This window comes from Dermacentor variabilis, chromosome 2, assembly GCF_050947875.1.
Source record: "Dermacentor variabilis isolate Ectoservices chromosome 2, ASM5094787v1, whole genome shotgun sequence".
NCBI lineage: Eukaryota > Metazoa > Arthropoda > Arachnida > Ixodida > Ixodidae > Dermacentor > Dermacentor variabilis.
The window spans coordinates 54,164,882-54,179,926 of NC_134569.1; the positions used below are offsets into that span (position 1 = coordinate 54,164,882).

Consider the following 15,045-nt stretch of genomic DNA (forward strand, 5'->3'; position numbering starts at 1 on the left):
AGGACGCCCTTTAAAAGGTGAAAGTGTTCGAATGCATATAAATAAATAACTTTCTTTTTTCAGAACACAGCCAGTCTCGACACTACCATCATGTATGTAATTACAAAGACGAAGTGTTCCCCGAGTCGGTAACGGACACGAAAAATTATTCTAATATCAGAAGACTGTTGATTATTTATCTCTTGTTGTAATTTATTGCTCGAGGCAACACACTGTTTACGGCTAAATCTCGCCTGCGATGCTTACAGGCATATCTAATTTGGCAACTTACCGGCCCTACCGGACAACTTTTGGGCAAGGTGTGATAGTACATTCATTTCGTTTCCCTCAAGTTAAGTTTTGCTTTATACGTTTGTATCGCACATGGCTTTCCGAATGAATGAATGAATGAATGAATGAATGAATGAATGAATGAATGAATGAATGAATGAATGAATGAATGAATGAATGAATGAATGAACCCTTCACGGACGATGTCTTATTAGCGCTGGTTGTGCAGGCAGGCCTCGCGGCACTCTACAACCCGGGAATCAACATGAAGAGGATCCACTACGACAGCATCAACTTGTTCGCCGCACTTCAGCTCGACACTGGACGAGTAGGTGAAGGGACGAGGGCACCACACTCTCGGGGGTCAATGGCTGAACTCTTGCCGATCCACTGATTCTTTCCAATGCGCCGAGGCAGCTGTAAATGCCGTCGTGCAGGAGTGCAGAATAAGCATGCTTACCTGAAATGCATTAACCTATCGGGAAATCTCCGAACAGGGATCGCTTGGGAGCTACGCAGCGCTTGTTGATACGACAAACAGCCGAACTAAAAAGGGAAAGGGAGAACAAAACAAGATTCTGCGTCACGCCGGAGACGAGACCGGCACCACTTTTGTCAAGATAGCAAAGTCAGAACGAGGTTTGAAGTCCCGCGCGATTCCCTCCACGTGCCTAGAGCACCCGACGCAAAGGTCAATAATTTGCATGTGCTCCTAAGGTGTGCGCCAGCTATATTCGTCGTTTTTTTTCCCGGCCACGGCGGCCGCATCTCGATGGGGGCGAAATGCGAAAACACCCGTGTGCTTAGATTTAGGTGCACGTTAAAGAACCCCAGGTGGTCAAAATTTCCGGAGTCCTCCACTACGGCGTGCCTCATAATCAGAAAGTGGTTTTGGCACGTAAAAACCCCCAAATATATTATTATTTTCGTTTGTTCGAATGAGTACCTCTGGCCAGCAAGAGCGCCACGTGCGCGAGGCCCACCACGCGTGTGAAACTAAAATTTGTCCGATGTAATGGAAGGCCACGAAATAAATCAGGATAGGAAAAAACCGGCCTTGTGTCCGAACCATCCGACGACGAGGTCGCAGCAGCGAAGAATATGAAAAGCGAAATGATATGCACAGGACGTGAGCGAAACGTGCGAAAATAAGATTTGACCAGGCTGAAAAGAATGCGGGATCAGCAAGTCCGCTTAAACTGAAGTCGCCGGTGGTGACGAGGCTGCCGGGTGTTGAACAGGCTCTTAACCCTTGCTAGGAAAGTACAGGGCGTTGGCTATAAAGAGATCACTAAATGAGATTAAAAAAATGCCCTCAGAAGCAGACTTGAGAAAAGGCGCCCTGCGCCAAAAATACCGCTCCCTCTCCTCAAATATTTATTCGATAGCTGCAGCTGGATCCCCACACTCAACTTGAGGCTGTCTTGAGGACAAGTTGTGCGAATAAATTGTCGAGGTGCGCCTGCGGTCAGAATGTGGTGAGATTGGATTGTTTTTAAAGTGCAGTCTACCAAATGTATATAGTGTAGCTTAAGATTTCTGTTCTGTTTGCACTTTGGGGCTGTTTCGGTGTGTCACAGCTTTAACGGTCAGGGCCTGACGAACGCTGTACAGATTTCACATTTTTGGCCGGCTGCAGGACCTTGGCTTTCACCGTCCGGGAAGCATCCGGCTGGCGTCTGACCCGACTAGGATGGACGAATTTCGATACCAGATGCAGCGCCAGGGCTGGAACAAGGCGCCGCAGAAGCTTATCACCGTCGACGAGATCAGGGAACACGTGCCCTTCATCAACCTGGACAAGGCACGTGTTTCTGCACGCACTACACGGCTCATCTTCGTTACATATGTGGGCCTTGGGATTAAGCCTGTGGGAACTTCGACACATAATGGATGGCTTGAGACAACAAAATAGGCAGTCCGGTTTTCGAAGTAGCAAGAAGATATGTGCCGGGTATCATTTAATTTGTCTTTTCAGGCGTGTGAACGGGCTCTTCACAGATCACTCCCGATTCCACGGAACTTTATTGATGTTCGTTGTCTGGCAGGAGACTCGTCTTTAATTCGGTACGGGCTGATTTCTAACTCGACGTTCAAACTGTTTAGTTTGATCGTGCATGCGGAGCCGAATATCGTGCAGGTGATGTGTAGCGAGACGCCCCGCAACGGCATTTGGCGAGACACTCTGGTACCCGCTCTTAATACAGTTCTGATGCGCTCTGTGAGTGCCGCATCCTTCTCAGCTCAGGCAAACGCGCACAAAAACTGAGATGGGCGCAAACAAAGAATGGAAGTTACTGCGTACAATATCCACTTATAATACGCTATTAGTTTACTTCAAGCTAAACGATGGCGTCTGGCCCAGAATTAATGCCAATTTACCAAGCCTGTTTAATGGGCTCTAAACCAGCTACTTCAGCAGCGACGACAAGTTTTGCTCGCGCACCCCCCAATAGCGCTCATTTCCTCATCCCGCTTTCACTATGTAAGCAAACAAAAGCTACAGTTCATCGAGTGGTGAAACTGCTGCGGCTGACCCGCGCATCGCACCCTGTTAAAGTAAGTATCAGTTTCGTTCGAAAGGTGAAGCATCGATTGCGATAGCAAATCAGTAGACAGCTATACGAAGTAAGGATAGTAGTTTTATCAGCTGTATAAACTTGGAAACATTCGCTTACTAACTAAATTAACAAGCATGGAGTCAGCGCTCACAGACAAGCATGAACACATCACACTCGATGACTGCGGAAACTCGCTGTCAAAATGCTGGCATGAGCAAGCGCGGCAGCAGCAGCGAGCGAAGTGACATTCGTGATGTCTATCGCTTCACCGCAAACAGCGACGAAAACCAGCACGCACAAAGGTATGAGCCGTCGGCAGATCGCTTTCAAGGTACGCGCAAAGTACGCAGTTGCTACCTCCCCCACCCCCCACCCCCCGCCCAATTTCTTTCGCACTGTCTCACCACTTTCCTCCGTTTCGCGCGCGAGATTGAGCCGCGATCCTCAATACCCCTTGCTCCCGGTCTGAAATGCGCAGCTGCTGCCGGAACCCAACGCCGCCCCTCCCTCCTCCAATCCCCTACGGCTTTTCGTGCGACGGAAGACGGCGCGTTTGCACTCCGCCTTCCTCCCTCAGGCGCGCCAGATTGAGCCGCGATCATAGGCTCCCCTCGCCCGCTTTCGCTTGCACACACAGCATACGACGCGCGACGATGGTGTTATCGCCCTTCGACTTTACACGGCACATCACGGCGACGAAAAAAATGCGCCTGCGGTGTCCATATAATTGCTATCGCAATTAAAAGAAGTGTCCAGATCCACGAAATGGGAGCCAGTAAGGCAAAATGTCGCATTACAAGACACGCGCCGCAGATTTCAATGACTAACGTACGTGTACCTCAGCCACCATGGTAGACCTTGAAGAGAAAGTGGAAATTTCATTCAGCATCAAAACAAGTTTAATCACAAGGCACGGCATGCTCGACCTTGTATAGAACGCGCCACGGCGACACGGCACGATGAGAGACGCGCAGTGAATTCGGCGACGAACGCATCCCCTAACTTCTATCTTCATCGTCAGCTAAAATATGCGCGCGCTCACTTATCTATAAGTAAATTGTTGCTATGTGACGTGCTTATAACGCGCCGAGCGTCTCAAAGCGCTGCTTGCACAAAATAAACTCGCAAAGATGTTTCCGTTTCTTTAGGCACGCGTCCGTGGTCACATAAGCGGCCAGACAGCAACATACGTGCACACAAATTGCGAAGTGGGGGAAGATACCAAAGAAAGGCTGTCGCTTTTAATGTGTGGTTCCCGCCTATGGCGCAGGTGCTAGGCGGCTTGTACAACCCGGCGGATGGCCACATCGACCCGTACTCGCTGACGATGGCCATGGCCTCCGAAGCCAAGCGGTATGGAGCGCGCATCTTTCAGGGTACGGCGGTGCTGGGCCTCCGAAAGGACCACAAGGACGACCGGTGGTGCGTCGAGACAAGCCGAGGTCCCGTACGTGCGAAGCATGTCGTCAACTGCGCCGGTGAGTCGTCCAAGGTGTTAAGAAATTCGTTACGGCGACGGGGGGGGGGGGGGGGGGAGTAAATAATGTGAACTAAGTGCGAAGGCGGTCAAAGTGGAATAGGAGTAAAAGAGCAATGAATAGCGCGGAGGACGAGACAGTAAAATTGTGTATGTCTGAATTTTACTGTCTCGTCCTCTGCGCGCTATTCATTGCTCTTTAAATCATGCACCAACAAGCGCAAAAAAGCTATTACGCTGCTGAAGTAGGAGGTCCCATTATAGTCTCGGACCTCGGGATCTCCTTGTAGGTCTGCGAAACGGCACTTCCGTGCGCAGTGCCAAGAGCGCATGCGCGAGGAACCACGTGACTTTTCTTCGTGAGCTTCAGAATGAATAAAAGTTCAGTTGTTTGGGACGCGTGGTTGCTTATACTCGCTTAGCTCAGCCTTGCAGCGCGTTCCAACATCCTCCAGTGTTTTATAATATTGCATTATACCTTCTGTCCTCATAAACCTCACTAATTCATCCCAAAAATGATAGTTAGCGAAACTCTGGAGAACCGTCGCGCCACTTGTGATACGTCACCTTTCCTTTTTCTCAGTTCCACTTGGTGCCTCCAGAAGCGCTGTTGAAAAATGCGCTTTAGCAACCTTTTCTCCAATTCAGGTTTTTTCGCTGCTGCAACTTTCTTATCTATTGCAAAAACTCCTTCCACACTGCCCGACAGAAATGACTTGAAGTATTAATATCTTCCTGTTTTGCAGAGATATTTGGACGTAATAATCGTTAGATTTGACGCGACACTGCCAACAGTTTCGGTTGTGACATATATAAAGTATGGTCTGTGTCGCTTACGACACGAGTTACATCGGTGGCATGTACTAGTATTTCGCGCTTACGGTTGGAGCAGAGTGTATATATGATAGAATGATCAAGCGACGCGGGATGATTCTTCTGTTTAGCCTGCGAATAATATATGTTACGCTCAACGTTGTAAGAAACCTAAGCGGATGATATGTATTCGGCTCACACCGGCGGCAAGTTGTTTTTTACAAGCGAAGCTTGTCTATGTCTATAGCCTGAACGTCCGTGTCCGTTCGCAAAAATCCAGTGGTTCATACCCGCGTAAGCAAGCAAAAGATGCAATGGCTCATACGCCCGTAAAGAAGAGGCTACAAGACTCTAACGTGGACATTTTCAAACCAGAACGGCTGTAGCTGATTACATTAGCGGCGCGGGTGCAGCGATGCGCTGATAAGGTTACCGGGTCGTGTAGTTCCGTGTTTTTCATTGTGCGAAGCCTATAGGCACCGCGTCGCATACAAGAGCAAATGAAATGCGTGAAAGTCGGTCAACCAATGCTCTGAAAATTGTGCTTATACTGGCCTCGCGGGTCGCACTTGACGGAATCAAAGCGTCCGCTGTCCAGCTAGATAACGTGTCGAACGCACTTGAACATTTAAAACAAACTTTAATTACACTAAGAAGGTAAAAAAGCAAGTTAAAAATACACAAAACGTTCAGTTTTTCAGCCCGTAAAAAAGTGGTCCTGTCTCTAGGGCCGGCGGGGCAAGTTTGCCCGTCCCGCGTTTTTCGAACCGCGGTTTCCAACCCCGTCGCCATCCCCTAGGCCCGGGAAACATCACCCGACACCTCCAAGCGTCGTCACTGGGTCGCTTCCAGGAACGTAACGGAGGGAGCGGGTACTTTCTCTCGCGCACAGCTCGGAGTCCACGGGGGGTCAGTGAAACCGACAGCAATAAAAGTAAGGAAGGCTCGCTTCCCTCTTGAAAGAAAAATCCGGCCGTGCGTTCGCGATGCGTACAGAACAGTGTTCTATATAGCGTTTATTCGTTTCCAAGGGCAAGTGAGGTTTGCTATACTTGAGCTTGCCAGAAGCAGCAACAGCTGTCCGTTACAGAGGGACAGGCCTGTAATGAAAAAAAAAAAAGGATTTAAGAGCGCTGAAATCAAGCCACCGGCAGTCTTGGGGTCTAGCTAGTAACAAGGTCATCCGTATAGGCTTAGAGGCTTAAGAACGCTAGTCCAAAGTGCACTGTAAAACAATTTGCACCCTTAAAGTAAATAATGACGCAAATCGGTTTAAAATCGCAATCTTACGCCATTGTTCTGAGGGTGTGAGTTGCAGACCGTTTACACCCTCATTCACTTCTAAGGGTGGAAATTATTTTACAGTGTATACTCCGTTTCTCAATAAGGCGATATGCTGTAGCTGAAGATGCGGTCTGCGTCAGCCAATCAGTAGCGCGATCTCGGGAATGCACGTATACGTGTCCGTGCGCCACCCCTAGCATCAGAGAGATCCTTTGCTCAACCTCGAGCAGTTTGCAGCAAGCTGCGACAAGCTTTCCACTTTGCCAGCTTGCTAAGCAAGAGTCTGCATGAAAACGCGTGCGACGTCAGCTGGTGCGCCACAAACGCACAACTTCCCGCGACTCAGTAGGTCCACTCTCGGAAAATGACGTAAAGGTGTATCTTGACCGCATTCGGTAAGTGATCTCTAGCATCATCTACCGGACTAACGTTCTTTCGTTCAGCCACATCTGCTAGTGTTGCCGGCAGAAGAGGGTATACGTTAGCAAAAACCTTTCAAGAAGCCGCAGACTCAGAAAATTGCCGGAGAGAGAACTTGCGGGCTAAAGATGGTCTACAAGAGAAGGCCGGTGCAAATTCGTATAAGAAAAAAAAGAAACGAAATGTGGGCTGAGTGCTTAAATAAATATCATTGTTCTTTATCGTCGATGCGCTGCCGCACAGGCAGCTCGACGGCGCATCTGGCAGGAGGTGAAGTCAAATGGGCCCGGGAGTTGACCCAAGCCATCGTTATCAGTGCTATTGCATCAAACCTACGAGCACACTTTGGCTAAAGCGGAGTAGACGTCGTAACTGTTGCTAGGAGTCGTCGACTTGGAGCAGGCCAGAAAGGAGCCCATCGCTTCCCGCCAAACGCGGCTCGCCTGCTTACTGGTGTCTCACTTTTTCATGCGTCGTGTTGTTGTGGCGCTCGTTTTCCTCATTGGCGCTCTGCCAAGCCGCACGCAAGACCTCCCACGCCGCCCGCTCCCGCATCGATACGGTATCGCATTGCGATTGCTGCATGAGCAGGAGAGCAGTGATTGCTGCATACAAAGAGACGTGTAACGCTGTTCCGTGAGGAAAAAAAGAAATCACTGACGATTACGATACTCCCCTAATGAGAAATTTAAGCGCAGCTCTATACGTGTTTGCATTTCGCGATATATTGGCTTGCGCGGACAATTTATCCCGTGCGGCGCGAGACAGATTGTCCGCCCCAGATATATGCAACTCACACCGTTTTCTTCCTGATGTAAACTGTGTACCTATATAATCATAATACAAAATATTGACGCGCGAAATGAAAACATCCCTTATAAAAATGAACGTTAACATTCTTTAGAACTCCTACCAACTTTCTATTAACTTTATTGACAGTCTATTAACATTTACATTCTAGTAACATTTGTTCATACACAGTCAAAAGACTTTCTTCTTACTTTTGTATAAAGAATGTTTTAAATACACTGTTAATAGACTTCCTTCTTACTTTTGTATAAAGAATATATATAATACACCGTAAAAGACTTCCTTCTTACTTTTGTATAAAGAATATATATTATACACTGTTAACAGACTTTCTTCTTACTTTTGTATAAAGAATGTTTTAAATACACTGTTAATAGACTTCCTTCTTACTTTTGTATAAAGAATATATATAATACACCGTAAAAGACTTCCTTCTTACTTTTGCACATAGAATATTTTAAGGTCCCCACCAACATGTATTTTTCTCACTTTTACCTCTATAACCACTTCAGTACTGCGTCAGAAGGCTCGTTACTTTTGTGTAAAGAATGTTGTACTATACATCATCGAGCTATATTTTTTTGTTTGAAGGACATGTATCCTCAGTACGTCCACAGCTCGTACTGTTTGCCAAAAAATATTTAGGATGGGAAGTAACTTGAGAGTTTTTGATAAATTTTTCTAACACACATTAAAGCCGATATATGACATACTCAGGAGTCAAGCTCTTTGTTTTAAATCATAGTCCCAATCCAAATCGGTAGCCAATTGTTGACGGAGTGCTCCTAAAATGTTTAAAGAAATATGTTCGTAAATTGTTAGAACTAATCTTTTAGAGGATCTACTGGACTACGTGAGCGTGCGGTGACGTCAGCACACTCCGAGAAAATTTGCTTGCGCTACACCACCTGACCGGTGTGATAGCGGACTACTGTGCAGGCCGCACACCAGTTGCAGAGCTTTATCCCGACCTTCGGGCTGGTTAATTAAAGGCCGATTTACGCTTGAGCCGTGACGCGTGCGGTCGTGCAGAAAACTGTGCATTTCGCCCGCTGGTTCACACATTTTGGCATACACTGGGCTCGCACATGCAGTGTAAACCGAAGTATGTGTACCAGTCTACGAAATGTGCAAATTTTCACCCGACCACATGCCTGCGGGCAGGCGGGTGGTGTGGTGTAAGGCTCGAGCGTAAATTTGCCCTTACCACGCACTGCTATTGCAATGCCACCAATTAGCTTTGCAACGAGATAATTAGGTCAGTGCAATCTGCAATATAAATAGTACGCCCTAAGCTGGAACGTGTCAGCATAGTAGCGTCATGATATTTGTTAAAAAGAAGAAAAAGAGCCGAAACTCAGGGTAACACGGCGCTGGAACGTTGCCGCTCAAATGTCCAAAAGGCTGCAAAATGCAACTACTGCTGAGTGAGAGCGGGTATTGACCTGAGAAGCGCACAGGTCGAATAGAAAGAAAAGCTGAACTCTGTGCAAGCAACATTTTTCTGTGAAAAAATAATTAAATTACCCTTACAGTGTAAAAAATTTAGCTTTCTACGCGTTCCTATTCGCACGCTTTCGTCCCTGCCTCCTACCGACGGCTTCTGCACATTAAAGGAAATAGGGCCTTGCATCAAAGTGAAGGCAAGGTAACTATGTCAACTGATGTGCTTTATGGCGATGGTAGCTTGCTGTGTGTGAAAACAGATCGAAAAGAAATAATTATGCACTCTTAACATTCAGTGATCTTGCTTCACAACACGGCGACAAAATTTTGAGCTCCGACAAGGGATCATCATGACATCCGTAATAATGGCATTCCGTATACCAACAGCCAGGATATCAAAGGCCATGCTTTTGCCGTGCTTCGGGCGTCTGAAAACTGCTGTCGTCATAGCCGCGACGCTTCGGACAGGTATTTGACTATAAAAATAGTACTACAATGTGCTTCACCGCTGGGCGCCAGGGAGCAATGTTTTGTCTTTGAAAGCAGCAAGTGCTAAAGGATGCTCTTGCGCAAAATAGAATATCCACATAATTTACCCAATATGATTTTATTTTTCTATGTATATTACATTTCGAGAAAAAAGTCGGTTTTCAGAGCAATAATTGTTTCGAAAGATAAAACTATACCGCCCCTAATGCCCAACAAAATTGAGCCGGCTGCCTTCTCAGCTTTTTTTTTTTTTTCAACCTCGGCCATGAGGAGCATTCCTCCCTCTAAGTGCAGTTCCCAGAAAGGGGTGCGTACACAAAGGCCGGCCACAGCTTTCACCAAGAGGCGAGGAATGTCTAGGTGTGAGTCAACCATCGCAAGGTAGCGGGGGGGGGGGGGGGGGGGGGGGCATGTTTCGGCTTAAAGAGGGGCTTTAGTTCCGCGGCGGTCAAGGCGAAGCAGGTGGATGGAAAGAATGTCACATGCCTCCCCGCGCATGCGCACAAATTTGACAGTTGGCCGAGTCGAAGCAAAGAGGGAGACCATCGCAATCGCCATCAGTTCCTTTGCGACGCCAGCATGGTACGGTCGCAGCGATGTAGGTGTTTCGTGGCGTATTGTAGCAGCAATCTAGCTGTTTTTGCTGCTATTTATGCTTATGCTGTGTTGTAGCTAATTCATCGATGCAAGCCAACCAGCAAGGTGTTTGCGAAGCCCACGGTGCTTTCTTCGTTCCGTGATGTGAGCGTTTCTGGAACTTCTCTGCCAGCTGCGATGCAGTGTCGTGTGAAGTGATTTAATATTGGCACTGTCCGTGTTTTAAACTGCACAAATAGCGAACAGCTGTTCCTCAAGACTGCTATGCGCCGAAGTTTTCTCTATCTCCAAATTATAATAAAAGGTATGTTCTTTTCCATCATTTTTCATAAACATATTATTTTGATGTTATTTCATTTCAGTTTCTTATGCCGCATTTTGGCAGGTTATTATAGCGCGAACTGTAACGACGTGAAATGTTTTAAGAACGATTTTCTTACCTTCTTCAGCTGCCCCGCGTCATGAGGTTCGCTTGAAGTTGCTATAAACACGAAGCGTACAAATACTTCGTTTTCACAGCGTTCGCAATGACCTAAGGTCTGGTAAATATTGTCTGATCATGAACTCATTCTTTGCTCTTTCCTACTCTGGCTGCACAGGATGAGAAACAGTAAAATATTGAGCGTATAGCTTCACGGTTCACAATTACATATTTTTCAGCGAACCGGTTCACAATGACATAGGTTGCACTGGATAGACAAGTGCGAATGTGAAAGAAAATCATTCGCACCTGTTTAACCACTGCAACCTATGTCATTGTGAACCGGCATTTTTTGACACTGATATTTTGTTTTCGAGTAAAAATAAACGAACACGTCAAATTACAGAAGCGTTCCGTATAATAAGGCGTGCTTAAAAATGCATCGGTCAGCCATTGCTTGCTATCACTGACAAAGTATTTGTATTCTTGTATACTGCTTGAAGCTCTGTAATCTGCTTATATAAAAATGGATGACACGTTTTGCACATGCTCGGTGCAGCTAGCTGGCGCTGTTACTTTCATTCCTTCCAAAAATAACCAGCTTTGAGTAAGCGCTCGCGTGACCACCTTCTCTGCGTCCGTGTCTATTGTGCGTGCTACAAATTTCACCATGAATAAACCATGTAATTAACTTTTTTAGTGAGTAACTCATTTATGCAGTTAATTGGTAGAGAAACCCATTTAGTACACTTTCCTAATTTTAATAACACGTAGTAAATACAACGCAGCAAAGGATATGCATTGAATAATGTGCCCCATCCTTGCCATCTCCTCTGCAAGTAAACAGGGATGACGGTTAGAATTTTATCATTCATGTGAACCTTAAAAAGCTGTTCTATGTATGTGATATGCTAACCTGAACATGATGTTAACTGTCAAGGATTGGTGGTGAGGTAATTCGCACTCTCCGAACAGGAGGGGATGGGGCGACAACAAACCCACCCCGCGTGCGTTATTGAAGGTTCGACTGCTGACCGGCGATAAGGTCCACGCCTGATCGACCGTGAACCAGAGGCATGAGACGGGAGGCGACGTACAACACCCACACTCAATTTAATACAATAAAATCATGCGCGAGACATAATGAAAGAAAAAGAACATACAACTTCCAGTAGTGAGTCCTAGCTCGCGGAAGGCGTGCGGGTCACACAACACACGCCCTGACGCTACTCGCGCGACACTAAGCCCACCACGTGGGAACCATTAACACTCGCGAAATAACAAAAAATCCGCGACACAAATGAAAAATACACGCGACAATAAATACGGCAAACACTACACTAACAGAACATACAAAGATTAACACGCGATGGATAAACAAATGAAAGATTAAACGCGATTAGAAAAGAGAGTCCGGCGGAAAGTTCTGAGAGCGGGCTGGAACACGAGGCTTATCTGGGGCGTGCTTGCCGAGGTCCCGATCTGAAGAGCGTCGGGCTGCTGCGACCTCGCTGCCGAAGATCCTGACGGACTTGCACCGTCTGTCGCTCGGCCGGCGAAGACTTCGGCCTGGAGATCTCAGCCTGCCGACCACATCTTCAGCTGTCCCCCGGTGCCCGACCCCGCTCCTTCGTCCTCCAAGCTGCTCTGACGGTCGCCGAGCCGCCTCGTCCCTCCGTCGCGCTCAGGCGATCCACGTCACCAACCGGTCCGGCGAGCTCAGGGACAATGGGAAGCTCTCTTCCCCATCGCCGTGCAAGCGGCGTTGCTGCTGCGGCGGCAATGGCGGCCATCTTGAGAGGGGCGCCGGCATGCACTCTGTGACACCACCCCGACGACAAGAATGTTATTCTAATAACATTCAAAACTATCACATAGTCATGCACGCGCACAATCACGTCGTCGTGTGGGTCGCGGTTCGGGAAGTCCTCCGCAAAAGGCACTTGTCCGCGCATATCGCCGCCACGCTCTCAGCCAGTCAGTGCACTCCGCAACACCACTACAATGCCAGATAAAACAAAAGGACTGAAAATCAGCTGCTAAAAATTTATGTGGTGCTGTATTGTTCCCCTTGGGTCGTGTGAGTACTGGCGCAAACCACGGCAAAGCCGGTACGCGCAGTCTACACGCAACCCGTATCACACACACACAAAACAAAACATACAAAAATAACAGATCGGTGAATTGAAGGGCAGAAAAATGAACGAATTACACAACTCGGTACAAGATAAAAATAACATGGCCGGACCAACAAACGAGACGATCAGTTAAGGGCAGGCTGCCCTTCTAAATTCTCGCTTCCCCTTTAGTCGTACTCGCTGAGGTCGCATTGCTGCTATTCCCCAAGCACTCCCGGCGCAAATGTGGCGAGACACAAAAAGCGCCCCGCAGCGACATGCCGCTTCGCGCCTCGGCTGCCTGCTTTTGCCTCGTTGATTGTGGTACACTGACCCCTGCCTAGTCCTCACCCATGCACAGCGCATGAGTAACTGGGTGCCACGAAGGGCGCGGCTCAGTGGTACCTGCCGTCGATGAGCCGAATATATCGCTCGCGCTCTCTTTCGCGGCGACGAGCAACGCTCCGCGCCCGCCAAGCTCTGTCGACGCCTCCGTGACCTCTAAGCCATTTTGCGCGGCCTCTTCCTCACCCTCTGGTGTCTGCCAGGGGTCCGCACCTCGCGCCCCCGCGGTGTGTGGTAACTCGCCAGCCTCCGCCGCGCCACACACTTCGCCGCCTCTCTCGGCTTGCGATGTAGGCACCATTTGCCTGCGCGGCGGCTGACGTTTTTCGTGGCCAGCCTCTGACCATCGTCACCCACCACACCGCCAGATTCCCGAAGCACCGGCCTCTCGTTCGCTTCGAGGGCCCCGGCACCGAAGGGCTTAGGCACGAGGGAGGATACGGGCTGTGCACGAACCTGCGCAAGGCTCACTCCAGAGGGATGAGGTTGGTCAGCGGCGACGGTCGAGCCCGGCAGGCACTCTGTGTTCCGAATGCTCTCGACCTTTCCTGTGTTCTCGACGATCCGCCTCCTCTTTGGAGCGCATGTCGCGCAAAAATTCCCGGAGCTGTGGCCCCTCGAGGCCCATCTGCCTCCCGACGGCCACGATGCGCTCCAATTCATCGAGCAGTCCCTCAGCCATATCTCGGCCTTCTCCCGCTCGCGGCGATACGCGTCTGTTCCGCCCGCTATGCCTCGTGGTCACGGAAGATCGCGGTCAGCGAGTCCTGCCGCGGACGCCAGTTGTCAAGGATTGATGGTGAGGTAATTCGCACTCTCCGAACCGGAGGGGATGGGGCGACAACAAACCCACCCCGCGTGCGTTATTGAAGGTTCGACTGCTGACCGGCGATAAGGTCCACGCCTGATCGACCGTGAACCAGAGGCATGAGACGGGAGGCGACGTACAACATACACATTCAATTTAATAAGATAAAATCATGCGCGAGACATAATGGAAGAAAAAGAACATACAACTTCCCGTAGTGAGTCCTAGTGTCGCGCGAGTGGCGTCAGGGCGTGTGTTGTGTGACCCGCACGCCTTCCGCGAGCTAGGACTCACTACGGGAAGTTGTATGTTCTTTTTCTTCCATTATGTCTCGCGCATGATTTTATCTTATTAAATTGAATGTGTATGTTGTACGTCGCCTCCCGTCTCATGCCTCTGGTTCACGGTCGATCAGGCGTGGACCTTATCGCCGGTCAGCAGTCGAACCTTCAATAACGCACGCGGGGTGGGTTTGTTGTCGCCCCATCCCCTCCGGTTCGGAGAGTGCGAATTACCTCACCATCAATCTTTGACATTAACACTGACCATCTTGTTTCTGTGCAGGGTTGGTTCATTCTGCAAGCATTCTGAGACATCAGCTTGCATAATCGATGCTTGCTAGAGATTAGGCGACAGCTGCCATGCCGTAATCAACTAAGTCATTATTCATTTATTTTTTCTTTTAATTTCTTTACTACTTCTCTCACAATTCTGTGTAAATATTTTTGTGAATAAACTTCTTTCAGTGCAAACTTGCATTTGTTTTCCATTTACGTGCACCTTCTAGGGTGCATACTGCCTTTTACCAACATGTTCACACATACTGACAAATGTTTACACTATGCTACTAGGTCGTATGTGGGACAAATGTTACTAGGGGAATAGTAAGACGTCAATAGCAAGTACATAAGCACATGTAAGTAAAATATTGCCAGAGTGGTACTAAAGAGCCTAAAGACTTGTGTTGGTTGACGGTTAGTACAATGTTTACAGACCATCTATGAACATGCTTCAGTTGAAGTACGGTAGCCAATTCTTGATAGGATGTTACTAGGGTGTATAAAGACAAATGTTAATAGGTGATTGGTAGGAAGTCAACAGAAAATATATGAACATTTTTCTTTTGAAAGAATGTTAATACGGTGTATAAAGAAAGCTTGTTAATAGGGGGTTGGTAGGAAGTTAAC

General features: G+C 48.1%; 1 protein-coding gene across 1 annotated transcript in view; it reads left to right on the forward strand.

The window, feature by feature from the left end:
• The window catches only part of LOC142571870 (dimethylglycine dehydrogenase, mitochondrial-like), a 40,787-nt gene that overhangs the window by 6,642 nt on the left and 19,100 nt on the right, over window positions 1-15,045 (forward strand). The window contains exons 3-5 of the mRNA XM_075680545.1: window positions 500-598; window positions 1,910-2,074; window positions 4,102-4,309. Coding sequence (XP_075536660.1) covers window positions 500-598; window positions 1,910-2,074; window positions 4,102-4,309 — 472 coding nt within the window. The remainder of the gene's footprint in view (window positions 1-499; window positions 599-1,909; window positions 2,075-4,101; window positions 4,310-15,045) is intronic.